Source organism: Candoia aspera, chromosome 1, assembly GCF_035149785.1.
Source record: "Candoia aspera isolate rCanAsp1 chromosome 1, rCanAsp1.hap2, whole genome shotgun sequence".
In the NCBI taxonomy this organism is placed as follows: Eukaryota; Metazoa; Chordata; class Lepidosauria; order Squamata; family Boidae; genus Candoia; species Candoia aspera.
In genome coordinates this window covers 293,776,277-293,793,429 of record NC_086153.1, presented here as the reverse complement: position 1 = coordinate 293,793,429, position 17,153 = coordinate 293,776,277, and the positions used below count along the sequence as shown (strand labels likewise).

Sequence of the window (17,153 nt, the reverse complement as noted above, 5' to 3'; positions counted from 1 at the left end):
TGGGAGGATGGGGGATGGTTGCAGGAAGCTGGGATCTCCTCCGTGCCTCCCCTGTCCCTCCAGTGACAAAGACAGGTTTTTCAACATGTACTCCATTGATTCTATTTTGGCTTCCATCACTCTTAGTCTCTCAGGGGTTCGAGAGTCCCCTCTCCTTCGCATGCCCGGTTTCCTCTTAGTTGACACTGTAGTAGATTCCTTGTCTGGGGTTAGCAGGAACTGATACTTCCAGGACGTCCCTGATTGGGGTTCCCCCACTTCATCCAAGGTGATCAACTCTGCGAGCAATTCACTGGGTGCCGATTGCTTTGGCTCTTCCCCGTTGTCAGATTCCTCTGAATCAGGATTGGAATTCGATTCATCCCATGACAAGTCTCGGGATTCTGAAGGTTCTGTGGTGAGATTCAATTCTCTGCTTTTGACTGTCGACTCGGGCATCAAGCTAGCTGTCTCCTCGAGTCCCCTGGTTGTGGATTTTGACTCAGCCATCATTAACTATTTTGCCTCAGAAGAGACCGATCTTGGTAGGAGCTAATGGTACAACTTTGGGGGATTCTCAGCTTTATGTAATGGTTGCCTATTCTAAAAAAACCATCAGACTCATGAGTAGGAATTCAAAGATATCTGATTTATTAAAGAATAGTATGCAGGATCACAGAGAAAGCTGAGAATGATGAAAGCGTGCCAAATTCGAACTAAAAACCCTCGGTGCAAATGAAATCCCTCCCCCCGTAGAATCTTCTCAAGTTCACAATCCCAGGTGCTCCTAACGGTTTCTGATGGTCTGCGGGAGAAGTCCTTGAGCAGAGAAGATAACCCAAACACATTCCATTGTACTGATTTCACATACAGAGCTTGGTACAAGGTCTCACAGCAGCTCCCTCCCAAACAGAAATGCGCGTCAGCGCCATGGCATGTGAAACGTTACGATGTATAAACTACATTGAATCATTGAACATGACAGTAATACAGATCTCAAACCAGTGAATGCTATCCATTTATTTAGGGTGACTAAAACAAGAAGGGATGGTGGTCTAAAAAGCTCTCTTCAAATGGAGGAAATGAGCATAAACATGGCAAATGCAGTGCCACATAAGTAAAGTGATGCAAAATGGGACAAGAATGGCTAAATTCACATATAAGTATATAAACTGATGGCAACTGAATAGGAATAGGATCTCAGGGTTTTGGTGGATACTTCAACAAAGCAATCAACATGACAGCTGTGAAGAAAGAAGATTCATGGCCAGAAACATTAAGAAAGGAGTTTAAAATAAAACAGATAATATCATAATGCTAATGCTTTTATCGAAATCTATGGCATAACTTGTAATACTTTGCATAGTTATTACAAAGTATTACAACAACATTAAACATATTTTTGTAGAACTGGAAAGGATTCAGCAAAGGGCGATCAAAACAATCAATGGCTGGACCAACTGTCCAAGGTAAGGGCAGTTGCAAGGGAAGGCTGAAACATTTAAAGCTTTTTGGTTTAGTGAAAAGGCATGAGAGATGTGTATGGTTCTTCGATAGACATTAAGGGATAGGAAGAACAAATTCTTTCTCTTCTATAATACCAGAACCCTTGATCCTCCAGTTAAGCAGATTGATATTTGAAGAGGGAAAAAGAAGAACCTGACACTGAGCACGGTCAAACTACAGAATTCACTATCATAAGATTGACAATAATAATTAATAAAATGGCTTTAAAAGGTAATTGGAGTTGCAGAGAATGAGAGATTGATGGAGTAATATTTGTCCTCTTCTCTTCTGAAAATCCAAAGCCATTTTCATTTAGCAAAAGCAAAATTAAAATGCTTAGGGATCTGAGATGCCCAAACTTCATCCTTTTTTTGAAGCATGAAAATTAAGTAATGGAAATATACTCACAAGTAACATGTACATAATATACAACTTGAGAATAAGCTAAATTAACATAATGAGAACATAACAACATAATATAAATATATTTCAACTGGAATATACGCTAAACATATATTCAATGAAAACTTTAAAGGCATGAATATTAAATGGATTAGTAACATGAAGACGAACCTAGCTATTATACATAGATAAAGAACATACAATAATTCTTTCTTCCCTGCAGTCCATTTTACTTTTACTCTCATTTCTTTCATTTCTGGCCTATGTCCATTTTTCTCCAAGATCTACTCATGACATTAACAAATAATGGTCTGCCTCATTTGTGCTAATGTGCTAGGTAACTCAACTCAGTTCAACTCAACTCTTGGCTATCTGAATACAGATTCTTGGGTCAAATCTTACTTTTAAATTCTGCAAATCGGGGGCATATTTAGCTCCTCAACAATGAATGAATGGATGCCATGGTAGCACCCGGCCAAGCTTCTACTGTTTTTGAGAACAGGAATGTGGTAAAGGTACAAATGTGACTTTTTCTGCACCAGCTTATTTTTCTATGGCCCCGTCTATCTCCTGGGCACTGTATTTCATTGTACCAGCCTGCTTTTGCTGCCTTTGCTAATTGACATGGAGTATTGCCTAAGCTATAGCCCTGACCCAACAAAGTCCTGACCAGAAAAGATCAAACTTGCCACTGTGTCCTGCACTGTCTAGCAACCTACTGAAGCTGATGATGATGGGGGGGAGGGGAATCCTCTCTGGAGGGTTCAAGCTTACTAACCAAGTACACCAACCTTTCTGGCATCCTGCAAAATCCAGTAAACAAAAACAGCAAATGTCCATCACCCCTTAAAGGTAAGTTAATGGCCATTCTTCTCAGCCCTGATCAGAAGAAGCCAAGCTTTGCTAACTTGTTCTGGCCATCTGGGTCTCTCTCAAAAACTAGTGAGAAGAGGTCTCTTTAACAGAGTGGCCAAGCTTGCCAACCAGTTCTGCCAACCTTCTGGCACCCTAGAAAACCCAGAGATCTGAGGCAGTTGAGCTCATAAGGTCAAGTCAATGGGCATTCTTCAGTGTAATGCCAAGCCTGGCACCCCCCCACCCCCCAAAAGCAAACATAAAGTAGGAATGTAATTTTTTTAGAGTTTTTGAAAGTTTTTATTTTTAAGTTGGAATAAGACACTTTCTGCATTGGTTCAATCACTACAACTTAGGCTGTTTCCTGATCCCTGCCATCTCTGTCTAAAGAAAGATACAGAGGTATATTTCAAAAATATATTATGGTAAAACTCTTGAAGGCATCTGGCTAAAAAGTCTACTGTTGTTATCACCATCTAATTCTGATATGTCAAAAGCTGAAATAGCCATAGGTGTTTGATGCTTTTCTGACAGACCCTGAAAGAAATGGGCGGCACTGGGGGGGGGGCAGGACTGGGATTTGAGGTTGATTTTCCCAGTGGTAGTCCCTCCTTCTGGAACAGCTTGCTCCCCACATTAGGTGCGTCTTTACCCTGATGTTTCAGAAGCTGATGGAAACAATCCTCTAATAGACCATTTGGAGTTGTCTGATGACAGCTACAGATTTATTTATAGTTTTTAATAGTTTTATTGCAATTATTTGTTTTATGGATGCTTCTATCAGTGTTTAATTTATATGTTGTAAGCTGATTGGAATTGGAAAAGTAGGCAGCATATTTTGGCAAACAAACGAATAGCCAATGAGAAATTTATTTTTTTTCCAAATTCAAATCTCAAATTCATTCAGATCAAATTGGTTCAGATCAATACTGGTCGGTCACTCACTCACTCACCCACTCACTCACTCAAATTGGCTTCCCCACAGTTTCAAAGTGCAAACTTGAATCAAATACAGTAATGACCTCTTCAAATTTTCAGTTTCAAGTGGGCTGGAATTGACTCATGTCAGCTATGAATATAAGTATATTTACAACATGTATTGAAACTGTTGTAGTCCATTGCCACAATAACTAATTGAATCCCTAATATGCAAAGCAATATTCAATCAAATTTTTAATATAAGCAATGTATGTATGTGTGTGTCCTCTCTGTCCTGCAAATTTTGCGACTATTCTATATTGGTTACAAAGAAACCAACATTAAAAAAAAGATTTTAAAATGCCCCAAATTTTAAAATAAATGGCTATTAAGTCTGTTAAATTGCTTAAAAGAGATGAATGCATTGGAAGAATGCCTAGATATTTCTATTTTTTTATTGTACTTCTTATGCCATAGAAAGAGGCACAATAGCCAGTTTAGTTAACAAATAGCATTTTTCAAAAGGACAGGCCACAGACTTACTTTTGAAGTTTCTCGGTGGTCTCTTGCAAAGCATCTGAAGCTTGCTGAAACTTTAATTCAATGTTTGTTCTCTCTGCTGCCATTTGTTGGAGCTGAGTCACCAGCTCCTCATTTTGAAGCAGCAGCATGGAGACAATATCATCTCTGTTTTTCAAAGCTTTTTCATATGTTGTAAGTGTGGAGTTGAATTGATCCTTAAGACTTGCTTCTTGGGATAGAGCTTGATGCAAACTGGTGAAGCAAAAAATATGTAGGTCAGTGGTTATCAATACAATAACAGTTTTGAATCTCTAAGTAGAAGCAAATATTATTTAGGAGTTTCTCTGTATTTACAGGTACGAGTTGCTTCTGATTTGTACAATAAATCCCAAATCTCTTGCCTTTGTCAACACAAGAAACTCCAGTGAAAATGCAACTGAATATCTTTAAGACATGATATAGATATATAAATATTGTGGAAATTCTTTATTCTGAGGAACAACCTCACAGAGTACATCCAAATGAAAAAAAAAAAAAAAAGCAGGAACTTCAGAATGAGCCCGTTCATACTGTAATCAGGCTCCTGTATACATATGCCTACCTTCCACATGCAAGTTGTCACTGGATACAAAATCATCTTTACTGAGCAGAACGTGTAGATCTAAGTCTAGGGATTTCCACTTGTATGAACAGGATGTGAACCTGAAGCTGCATTTTATTATTTCTGCCTGTCTTATCCTCAGGGGATGTAGCCAAGTCAACGTCTGCTTCCTTTAGGAATAAGAAGCCAACAGCCTACATGCACTCTCATCTAGCAGCAGTTGTTGCCACCAACAGCCCACTAAGCAGTTTTTGATAGGCTCCTGGAGAGCAGAGTCCTGCTGGAAACCTGATAATCAATGGATTGACAGATGGCTGGAAGCCAGGAGAGATACCAGGTGGAGAAATCAAGCAATTTGAAGCAAGATTCCAGGGAGGAACTGGGCAGCTACTTGGCTATCCCTTGACTATGCTCAAGCTTTCTAGGTTCCTGCACCTTTCCCCTTTTGTTCAGGAACTCCAATCAGGTGCTGGATCGGGAATGTGCATGTGCATGCGCATGAGTGTGTGTATATGCACACTTCAATGTGTGGAAGTCTGAGTTCAGCTTTGATCATCTTTGTGTAAAGAACAAGAAATGTTTAAAGCAGTGTTGATAAAATATGTTTCACATATACTTTATCCCAACCTTCCTAAAATTTCCCCAAGGAAGCCTAGATGCAGTTATTCCTTATTTTTTCTTTCTCAGAACATTTTTATGAAATAGGAAACTGTGGCTTACAGATTATATACATTTTAATGACTGAGCAGGACCCCTGTTTTAACTCAGTACAGAAATTTTATATCCCACTTTGGAATTGTTTTTAATAAGCAAAAACAAAAGTAAATTTATAAACAAACCAATGTTTTCTTTCAAAATGGGCATTTCATTTAATTCTTTACCCTACACTGCTCTTGTTAAAAGCTTGTTTATTTACAAACATAGGGTGCATAGACTGAACACATCTGAATTACTGTGTAAGTGTGAAATGAAATAAAAATTACATTTTCCTAATGAAAAGCAAGAAGTAAAGAACAAACAAATCCTGCATTAAATTTATTGGCATTGTCCTTTTGTTTCTGAAAGAAAGAAGTACAACCAGACTGCCATCTCATACAGAAATTAAAACTCACCAGGAATGCATAAGTAAAATACAGCTATAATGGGAATCTAAAAGTTAAAGGTCAAGGAATTGGTATGTCATTACACCTACCACCTGAGGTTGTTTGAAAATGATGTGAAGTATCTATTCAATTAAATAAGAACATTTTGAAATTATAAATAATGTATAAAGAGATAAAAAGTTGCTAGAAGAATAACAGATAAAATGTATTAAACATGCTTTTGCCATATGTGAAAAAGAATAAGCAGTTCAAAGTAGTATCATGTACAACTGCACTGCATAACATATTTATATTAAATAGCCATGACATTCACAATTAGGAAAGCCAAACAAAATAATTCAAATTTGATGAAGATTGGAAAGGGTAAAAAATATATTTGTAAAGTCTCCTTCAACTATTGGGAGATTTTATGGAGCCATCCATGCCATTTCCTTGGCACTGGAACCAACTTCAAGGAGTTGAATCACCACAAAAAAAGAAGTTCAATTTAGCAGCTGTACTAGTTGTCATTTACTTTCATTATTATCTCTAGGGAATATGTTTACCCTGCTTTAAAATTTATATGGCTCATTTTGCAAGCTGCTTTTTAAAAAAAATCAGTTTGAAGGAAATAATGATTCAGGAGACAAAGCGGAAATCAATTCCAATTCGATATTGATAGCTTCCATGTGATGTGAAGTGTGTGTTCTTTCTAATTAAATGTAAACATGTTCAGTTCTAAAGTCCAGTAGGGATGACAAGAGCCACTAGAATGGATTGCTTAAGCATTGATCAACTGATTTTTTCAGAGCCGTTTGTTCATTCCCTAGGATTCTTGAGCAATCTGTGGTAGGGTTAGTGTCACTTCCAACTGACTTTAATTTAGGTCATCTTCAGGAAAGAGAGAGAAAAGAGAAAAAAAGAACGAGAGTCTTGACAACAATGTTGAGTGCTCAATGATACTTAAAGTTACTCATTAACTATGTCCTTCTGATGGCTAATCAATACCAATGCATGGAGCCAAGCACACGGCTCTAAACTGCCCCTCTCCTGAAAGCCAAGTCTTGGTAAATATTTAACGGCAGTAAAGGTGTTTTGGTTGTTATCAAACTGATACCTTAAAGAACTCTTAAAAGAAGCTTTATCTTCCCGCTCTCCTCAGAATTTGTTCAGTCATTATATAGCCCTGATGCAAAATGCTTGATTTACTTCAGCTGACTTCGGATAAAGGATATTCAGCTGGCCTCTGTGCTATCAGTGAAAATATTCTACTTTAATTTTTTTTTTAAAAAACCTTCTAAAAACTGAGGTTTACTTTGCAAACGTGAAGGCACATAATGAGCTGGCTCCAGGCTAAGAGTGTTGCAGTTAATTGTTTTTAATTAAATTAAGGGACCAAAGTACATGTGAGCTTCTAGTTCAGGAGCAGGCAATTTAGTGCCTCCAAGAATTTTGGACTACAGCTACTGTCTTCCTCAGACAGCTATCTGGAGAGAGAGATCAAGTTGCCTATCCCTGTTCTTGTTCAATCAAACAGGCCAATTATATGCTGAAAGCAGACTGATTTTACAAAAATAGCCCTCAAAAGGCAACAGGAAACCACTTCCTTATTGCTGCCAAGAAAATGGCATGAATTGAGCTCAAATCAGAGACTTCCTAGCCCTCAAAATGCTTGCATTAACTGCAGTATTATTAATTGTCTTTTTTCTCCTTATGCATTAAAATGGTTTAATTTATTTCTTCCTGTACATAGTCATTGGGTTGGACCTTTCCATCAGAGGAAACAAAGCTTTGGAGCCAATCCACCGTGTGCAGCACACACACACCTACTGTTGCTTTTTCTCAAGCGAAGATCTTGAAATAAGGAACACAAAGATATGATTGACAAGGAAGAAACTTTGGAAACTATATTTTTCATTAATAACACAGGCATATATTAAGAATAACCACACTTTTGGTTATTTCTCATATTATCCAGAAATGTTGCCCACAGAAGATAGCTACACTCATGCATCCACTGTACTGTGGTTGGGCAGAATGAGAATGACTTCATTGGCATTCCAGCTCATATTGCTAACTCAGGTGTTGTTGAATATTTGCATGATTCTCAATTGTACATGGAGTCTACATGAGTTTAGGAGTTTTGTCAGTGAAGAAGGGTAGCTTCAACACATAAAACACAGAGGAGATGTGTGATGAGAAATGGGATGGAAACAGGTGGGCCAATTACCATTCTCTCTCCCCCCCACCCCCAATGAAGAATGCATCAAAAAGAGTGGCCACCTCTTTGTATACATCATATTTGTATGACGATTGGGAGGGTGGAGTTTTTAAACACTGAAAAGTGCAGTGCTGAATATAGGTTTTTGTTGAGAAAGTCTTAGTGATCAAAAAAGTATATTAATCTTTGTTGCAACCAGAAGGATGTTTTCAACTGGGGTTAAATTAGCCTCAACCACTTATACTGTAATCAGCAATCTAGGTAACGTAGGAGTTTGCTGATCTGCTGATTGGTGTACATTTATTACTTCATTTATTTATTATTTCAATTTTTTGAGGCCACCCAACTCCACGGCTACTCTGGGCAGCTTACAATACTTAAAATATTCCCCTTGTCCACCATTTGTTCAGGTTCATGCAGGCACAGCATATCTGACTTTGACCTATACAAAGAACATGCAAGATACATACGTTTCAGCTCTGTAGCCAATTTGAAGGAGCCAGTATGAAATTAAAACATGTCTGTCTGTCTGTCTGTCTGTCTGTCTGTCTGTCTGTCTGTCTGTCTGTCTATCTATCTATCTATCTATCTATCTATCTATCTCTCATTGCCTTTTACATGCATTTATTCTGAACATGTCCCCATGTATAAGGCAAGGGAGAACAGGAGTATCCCAGCTCTGTTCTGTCTTTCTGTGTGCTGCCTGAGGCATGTTAGTTTCCATATTCATGACCAAACTAACATACAAGTAACCAACCTGGCTGCACGTTTTGGAGCAACAGTGAGTAATCTTTTGGTCAGTGCCCTTGATCTTTGAGTGGCATTTTGATAGCTCAAGAATAAAATTTATTTGAACCAGGCTACACATTATTCTTGATATAATAATGAATATCAAAACTGTATATCCTTGGAGTCAGCTTGACAGGGCTTACCTAAAAAACTGGATCCCCTAGTTACATTTTAAAGGAAAATATGGTCTTCCTGTGACAGTCCACAGGATATTTGCAAGAAAGTCATTAGCCTGTGATAACAAAGGCACTTATCTGCCTTGGGTGGGATTGCCAACATAACATCATGGGTACCTTCTTAGGCACTGTCCAAGCCTTCAGATCCATTGTACTTTTTTTAAAAAAAGTTTTAAACAGGTTTTTTTTAAACAAGGAAGCTGGCATGCTGCAAAACAAAGAACTAGCCCTTAGCATCATGTTTATTTCTAGAAATGTCTTGGATTCCACATAGGAGACATTTTTCAGAACCTAATATTTCTATTGCAGCTTCATAGCCACTTTCATTTCATTCCTCTTGAGCATCATAAAATGATAAAAATCTTCCATTCTAGAGAAGAACAATGCAACTATTATTCCATGTAGTCTTATAAGTATACTGGATTGAAAAGATTCCTGACAGAATCTCTAAAGCTAATGTGGGCTTGTGGTTCACCTTTTCCAAAATATGGATTTAAGAAAAGAATGTTCATTCAAGCATATGCCAAGGGTATGAATGTATTAATGTGTGAGTATGTTGGCAATACTAATCAATTTTAGTGTTAGCCTCATTAATTCCACTTACTAAATAATGTCAAAGATACTGAATGGGCTTAATGAAGGGATAATCAATAGAAATTGCATTACATTTAGGGGGTGGGTAGAATGTGTTGCTAAATGAGTAGAATGATGAACTCTAGAATGATTCCTCTGTTTAGTCAAGTGTTAAAATATTCACAGCAATTCCTTATTTTCATAATATTCCTTTTGACAAAGATAACAGCCATAAAAAAAAAAAAAACTAGTTCCCACCTGGCTAAACCCGACTTACAGGTTTTGTTGAGGAAAAAAAATGCATGACTTAATTATTGAAATGGATCTATTGGAACTGTCCCCCAATCCAACTTGCCTGCTCCACCTACAGATGAACTCTGAATGACCTGTTTTATGCAAAAAGAATTGCAATAACTTGCACTAAAAGCTGTGGTAACGCAAAGTCTGTTCCAAAGACAAAAGCTTGATTCAGAAATGTGTATGATGCCCCTAGAGGAGAAACTCCAGAAAAACTCCACTTTTACCAGTTTATTCTATAATGAATCAGTAGCTAAGCTAATACGATGCATAATTTATTTCCTTAGTTTAATTAGGTTAGCTTTTGTTTGCCACCAATAGACAGTGTAATCTATTGCCTACGTTGATTTCATTGAAACAAAAAATAAACAATGGTGTCAACAGAATTCACTCCTTTCACCAGGTACTATTTCACTAAGAAGGGCAATTTTATCTCTCTATATCTCCATTTCTTTAGATAACAGTTCTACGGTTTCATTTTTCTAAATAATGCTGTGAATGAAAAATGGTAATGCTTATATTTTTACTTTTTAAAATGTAACAATGAAAATCATATGACAGGAAAAGTTACAAAGCCATATAGCTAGCCCTATGTTTTCAGAAGTTAACTCTAATAATGTAATTTGGTTTATGCTCAGTTGGTTTTCTAGATAAACACCCACTCATACTGATGGATTCTGTGCTGCTTATTTTTAACCATCCAGAATCTATATACTCACCCATCTGGTAATGCTACAGCTCCACTTCCAGATACTCAGTAAAGATTTTGTTGATGAGTCTAGTTTCTGGGGCTTTCTTCATTTAAGAAAGTAGCTAACTAAGGAGGGCTTATTCTCACATGCAAGGCTAATTTATATGAGTGTTGGAAAGCATCAAAGAACAAAGATACCCCTGAATCTCAGGCACTTCTGGAAGATGACTGTAAATTCCCCTTTTTGAGCATGGGAAAAAAAAATCCCAAGATTTGGGTCTATCTCTTGTGTAAAACTTGTCCCCAAAGGGTGCCTTTCCTCATTTGCAAAAGAGACAGTTAAATGTCTAGGTCCTACCAGCAACAGCAAACATGAGTAAGTGAACAGGGCATTAGTGCATGTAAACATGAGTAGACATCGATGGTTATGATGTGATAAAGAACAGAGCACAAGTGCAGGATGAATACTTTATAGGCCATTTGGTGAAGGAACTGCTCCTACCTCTTATTTTTATCATTCAAATAAATTCTGCAATATGTTAATGCAGCTTTACTGAGATATTGTGGATGAATTTATAATGTCTTGCAAAAAGGTGAAAATTAGCTGTCAGAGTTTGCTCAATTATAAGTGTATTTTCTTATAGCACATCTACCAGTATAAAATTGTAAAATACAGTATTATGAACATATACTTTCCTAAGAATTCAGAGATATGTGTCCTCAACATAAAAGAAAAAAAAAGAAGAAAGAAGGATAATTCCAGATTCTCTGAAATAAATGTTCTTGGTTGGGATAAAATTAATACCCATTTTTAAGCAAAACAGATTATCAGGCTTACTTAAGCATAGCCACTAATTACTTATTAAGTCTAGAAGTACATATTTTAAATTATGTGAAAACACAGGCTGGTTCCTAACTCTAATTCAACATCTTTTCAGCAGTCATAATATCAATAGATTTATTGTAAATGTTATCAGAGAAGCAGTCTGGTGTAGTGTTTAAGGCACCAGGCTAGAAACTGGGAGACTGTGAGTTCTAATCCCACTTCAGTCACAAAGCCAGCTGGGTGACCTTGGGCCAGTCACTTTTTCTCAGCCCTAGGAAGGAGGCAATGGCAAACCACTTCTGAAAGCTTGCCAAGAAAACTGCAGGGAATTGTCCAGGCAGTCTCCAGGAGCCAAGACTGTTTTGAAGGCTGTGTGTGTGTGTGTGTGTAATCAATCCAATCAATGCAAATGCCAGTGCAGAATGTAGTCTATTTTCTTCACAATCTCACTGTGAACGAATGTTTTACCAAGGAATTGAAGAGGAAGAGGAGAATGAGATGCACCATTTAGGAAGAACCATGACTGAGCTATGAACTTTTCCATAAACTCCTTGGCCTATCCTGCATGCTTCTGAGAGTGAATAATTCTAACAAAATTGTTCTGAGAGAAAGCAAGTAATATAAAGTGTAGAGGCAGTAGAAATGGTCAACCCAAGAAATTGTATGTTTTTGTAATGAAAGGTGTCATTTGTCCAAGCAGTACAATTCACAAGAGACTTAAATGTGATGCAATCTTCTGGAACATAGAAATGTGCACTCACAAATTAAAGCATCTCACATTATACTGATATGAAATGCAACCATCCTTCCTCTAATTTAGATTTGGGTCACTTTAAAGATGATCTCAGGGGCACCCATGGAGAAAAGTTCAAACTTAAGAGTGAACGACTATCCTGTGGAGAAGAATTTCAGCAGCCTGCCTCATCAAGTACTGACAAATGGAATGTGAGAACTGTTCCTTAGATGAAAGGAGGCAGACGGAACAATTCAACTAATGGGATCACATTGAGCTAATGGGATCATTCTGACTTGCCTAGCTTCTGTAGGCATATGTCAAAATGCTAATGTTATTTTAAGGTCGTTTCTTTTATTTGTATATTCACTCGCAGTCGGCCATGACAGGCTTGGAGAATTCTGAGGCAGTTAAAACACATCCACATACTTTTAAAATTGTAAGACACAAAGCAAACTCCCTTAAACACATGTTGCTGAAAAAATAGCACTGACATGCATACTGGAGCCAAGCTCCTTTTTCCCATTCTCAGCTAACTTTTCTAGCATAAGTTTCTTTGATTATTTAAGTTTGACGGTTCAACACATGTGCAATGAAGATGCTTCCAAAAAAACCTTTAACCTCCTGCTCAACGCACATAAACAACACTAGTAGAGTTGCAGTGTGTTTTGAAGGGAAACAGTTGGTAAATAAAAGTCCGTATTGTGGAACAAACTCATTACTTTGTATAATACTGTGGCCAGAATAGAGCCTGCACGTTAGTTTGTTTGTCTGGAACTCCGAGAGTGCTAGTAACTGAACCTCTGGGTTCAGTGCAGGTTAAAAAAAAAAGGCCCATGGAACAGCACCCCTCCAGAGATTAGGAAGGCCCTGACCCTATAAGCCTTCATTAAGGCATTAAAGATCCGGCTGTTCCCACAGGTGTTTGGCCTGTGTGATTAGGCAAGTTCTGCTGGTCAATGATGGTTGATGTTGTTCCTTATAAGTTGGATTGTGTTTGTGGCCTTGGATGTTAAGGTTTTGTTAAACAAGTGTTTCGCAACATTGGCAACTTTAAGATGTGTGGACTTCAACTCCCAGAATTCCCCAGCCAGCATGTTAAACTGTTATTCTTGTTTTTAATCCTTGCATACTACCCAGAGTGGTTTTTGGGCCTTATAAATTGTGTAAATAAAGAAATAATAAACACTTTTTCCAGAACTCTGTACCTATCGATTCCCACCCACTTTGGGTGTTACTTGGGATTATTGTATATAAACAAACAAGACAAATATAGAGAAGTATAATGCCAATGGGTTATTGTAAAACTGTTAGAACTTTCCATTTATATTATCATTTTGATCTGCAGAAAACACAACCTACCAAACAGCTTGCATGCCTGCAATTCTAATAGCCAACTTGATATCAACAGGTTCATCATTTAATCTTCCATAATCCATTTCTGCTATTATTCATTAAGATTAATACAGTGTTTTAGTAACTCTTAAATTGAAACATATCCAGCTGATTTCAGTGGAAATAAAAACCATTGCCTTAACTTGTTTGGGCGTTATCAGTTTGAACTGCTCAAACAAAACTTCCAATGATGAGAAAGTGAGATTTGTAATAGAAGCCCCAACAATTCCTACATGGAAATAAAATGCCAGAAATGATCTTGCTCATGCTAAGCTCATGGGGTTGCAGGTTCCTCCACAATATTCTGGGATTAGGCCCCTCAATAATGCCATTTTCTCCTCCCATCGCTTTTCTTTGGAGAGGGGTATTAAAAAAATAATCTGCTGGGATGAACATCCATAATGTTGCTGCCCTGCCATGGAAGATGTGAACTGTCCAGCACTGGAAGGAAAAAACAGGCCTCTAGTTCCCTTTTTCTTTTCCTATTTAGATCGCATTTTAAAATACAACAACAGGACCAAATTATTTCAGTTTTGGTTTACAATGTGAGGTAATTTAACCCTTTTGCTTCTGTAAGGAATTGAACTTTTACAGTTTAAGAATACATTTGGAACTTAGTTCACAAACAAGCTACACCACATGTGACAAAAAGCTTACAAAACAGTCAGCTAGATAGGAGTTAGCATGAAATGTGCATGTAAATCTTCTTCAAAAATTATTTCTGCTACTTCTTCAATCATACCGTCACTGTATTTCTTCCTACTATTAAGATGTATAGAAACCAAATGCTTTCTTTTCTAAAAAATATGTAGCTAAAATTGTCAAAACCATGTGTTTGTGTATGTGGTGGTGGGGCAACCTTAGAGAGGTCATTCAGTAATAACCTGGGGTCAGAGAACTGCGCCCTGGAAACCTAAAGACCTGATAAGATGACTTGTATTATCTACAACATCATTCGTTTTAATACCACTATTGGATAAACATAGATTAGCTTTTGTGATACTATTGTTACCTTCTGTCTTGTAACAGTGGGCATCCTATTGTGATTCCACATTGGTCTGCTTCTAAACCCTGCTCTTCTTTCTTGCTATTATCCTCCCAAAGAATTTGCTGAAGAATTTAAAGCAGCTTTTTCTGATTCAACATAAAGCCAATATGAACAAATCTAAATTTCTTTCAACTTCACAACAGCAACAGATTCCCCATTTATAACTAAAATAGCCAACAATCTTATTTTGGGGGCAGCAGAATTCACAGAATGATCACACTCCTGTAACAACATGTAAGAGGCAATTCCAAATTTCATGTCAGTTAAGCACCTCGAGGAAAGGTGCTATGACTGTCATTCAAGAGTCAGGGTTGATTAAAAGCATTTTAAATTGAGTGTGGAATGTTTTCACATTGGCTGGCCATTGTTGGAATGAAGGTGCTGCACAAGTCAGCAGTGAGCAGCCCTCTGCTGCTTATGCTCCTGCCTTCATTTTCATACATTCATTTACACAAGCATGCATCAGCCTCACTTCCTTTCTCTTCCTGAAGCTGCATGGCCTTAACAAAGTCATGCAAATCCTTTGGGGAGGCCATGTCCTGGCCCAGGCACATCCTCTCTCAGCACTGGCCAGAGGAAAAGACTGATGCCTGGGCAACTGAGGAACGAAGTTTGGATGGCAAGATGGAAGGATTCTCCATGACTGAATTAAGTATGTATGTATGTATGTATATGTATATATATATATATATACACACACACATACATACACACACACACACACTCATTCATTCATTCATTCAAATTAAAAAGAAATGCAATACTCTCTGAGTGTGCCTGAGGAGTTTCCATATTCACCACCAAACTAGTTGATGGACATTTCATGGCCAAGTGGGCAATCATCTTTTGGCCAGTGAATGGCCTTGATCTTTGAACATGAGGTTGGGGGCTGTACCTCCACAAAATAAACAGGACTAGGACAAAAGCTAAATTTTATTTAATTATTTCTCATGTATTTAATATTTTCTCCCTTTTGTCATGTTAAAAATGTATCATTGGGCAGCCACTTTTGGAGAGGCTCTGGGAGTCACACACAAGGCTTTGGCAAGCTCTGGGCAGTCCTGGGACCTCAGGGCTGCATACCTCTTTTTCAAAAAAGTGTCGTGGGAGAGACATGAGCCTCATCTGATCAATATTGCTGCTGTACTCTAATTTAAGAGAAAATATTGGTCCTGATTCTACTTTTTAGACTTGATCTTTCTTTTGTCAAGAATCAAGCCAGTAGAATGGTTAGTGCCTTCTGGACAGAAAAGCATGATCTAATTAAATGAATCAAAACAAATGAGTCTGGGGCACAGCTAAAGACAAATTAGCTTGATGAAGCTAAGCACTGTCCAGATAGGTGACAAGCTTTGGGGATGCTGCCTTGAATTCCTTGATGCAGGAGAGACAGGACAGAAGTGTACTAGATAAATAGGACTGGGATTGGAATGTCAAGTTAAGTTCTAGGTTTCTCTGAAGGCACTAAGAGAAAGTTACTTAAAGGTGGGTAAGATTTTACAATTGTACAAACAAATAATTAGTCAAAACTGAGAAATTTCAATGTCAATTCCACCTTATTCCTTGGTTATAATGGGTTGAAAATACTCTTGGAAAACCCTTTGAGGAAATCAGGTGGTTTAAAAAAAAAAATCCAACACAGAATAAAATAATACATAGAATAAAACAAAATAAAAATATTATTCCATTAGTGTGTATCTGTGTATGTGTGTACGTATATGTATATACAATTTGATGGCAATAGATTTCTTATATTGGCTGGATATCTAACTACTGGTATCTCTATCAAGATAATAGATTTCAGTGAAGTATAGTAGCACAGATGATTGCTTCCTAATTTGGGGAATTGTGGAGTACAACTAAAAATTAAAGTTCTTACCCAGCATGGGACTTTTTATCTACCTCTTGAACAACTAAACTTAAATCATACTCTGCTGATGTGCAGGAGCAGCCACATGGAGGATCAAAAAAGTCAAGATTGTGGCTGTGATTCTATGAGCTCTTTTTATGTGTTTATGTGTTTGGCATGTGATGCATGTAAAAACATGGCAGAGATTCAATTGTGTGGTCACAGATGCCAACCTGACTTTTTTGACACCCCTGTCCCCCTGCAGATGCCCCTGCTCAACAGTAAGCAAATTGGTGTCCTCCAGATGCTTTGGATCACAATCCCATGACTTGTTCATGTTGGCTAGGGTTGAAAGAAACTGAAATCTCAACTGTCTGGTGGAATCAAGTTGTCTTCTAACACAATCATATGCACGTCTACTCAGATATAAGATTCATTGAGTTCACTGTGAACTACTCTTAGAAAAGTGCAGTTACTATTGTTGTTGTTTCCTACTTAAATACTATGATAGACGTAATACATCAAACAACTACAAGAGCAACTTAATAAAGCCAATAGGCACAATGTAGTCATACAAAGATAGTGGAAATTCAGACACTTGTTGGAAAGGAAAGATGGAAGGAGGGGCTTTATAACTCTTCCAATGGCTACCCATTCTCTTCCCCCACCTAGCATAATTTTCCTTCAAGG

The 17,153-nt window shown here is 37.6% G+C and overlaps 1 protein-coding gene across 3 annotated transcripts in view; it reads right to left on the bottom strand.

The window, feature by feature from the left end:
- The window catches only part of MIPOL1 (mirror-image polydactyly 1), a 201,554-nt gene that overhangs the window by 28,886 nt on the left and 155,515 nt on the right, over positions 1-17,153 (bottom strand). For 2 of the 3 annotated variants that reach the window (XM_063290062.1, XM_063290061.1), the window contains exon 10: positions 4,204-4,434. In XM_063290062.1, the coding sequence (XP_063146132.1) occupies positions 4,204-4,434 (231 nt within the window). Of the gene's footprint in view, positions 1-4,203; positions 4,435-12,103; positions 12,175-17,153 lie in introns of those variants that run through there. The other variant, XM_063290063.1, reaches the window with a different exon arrangement.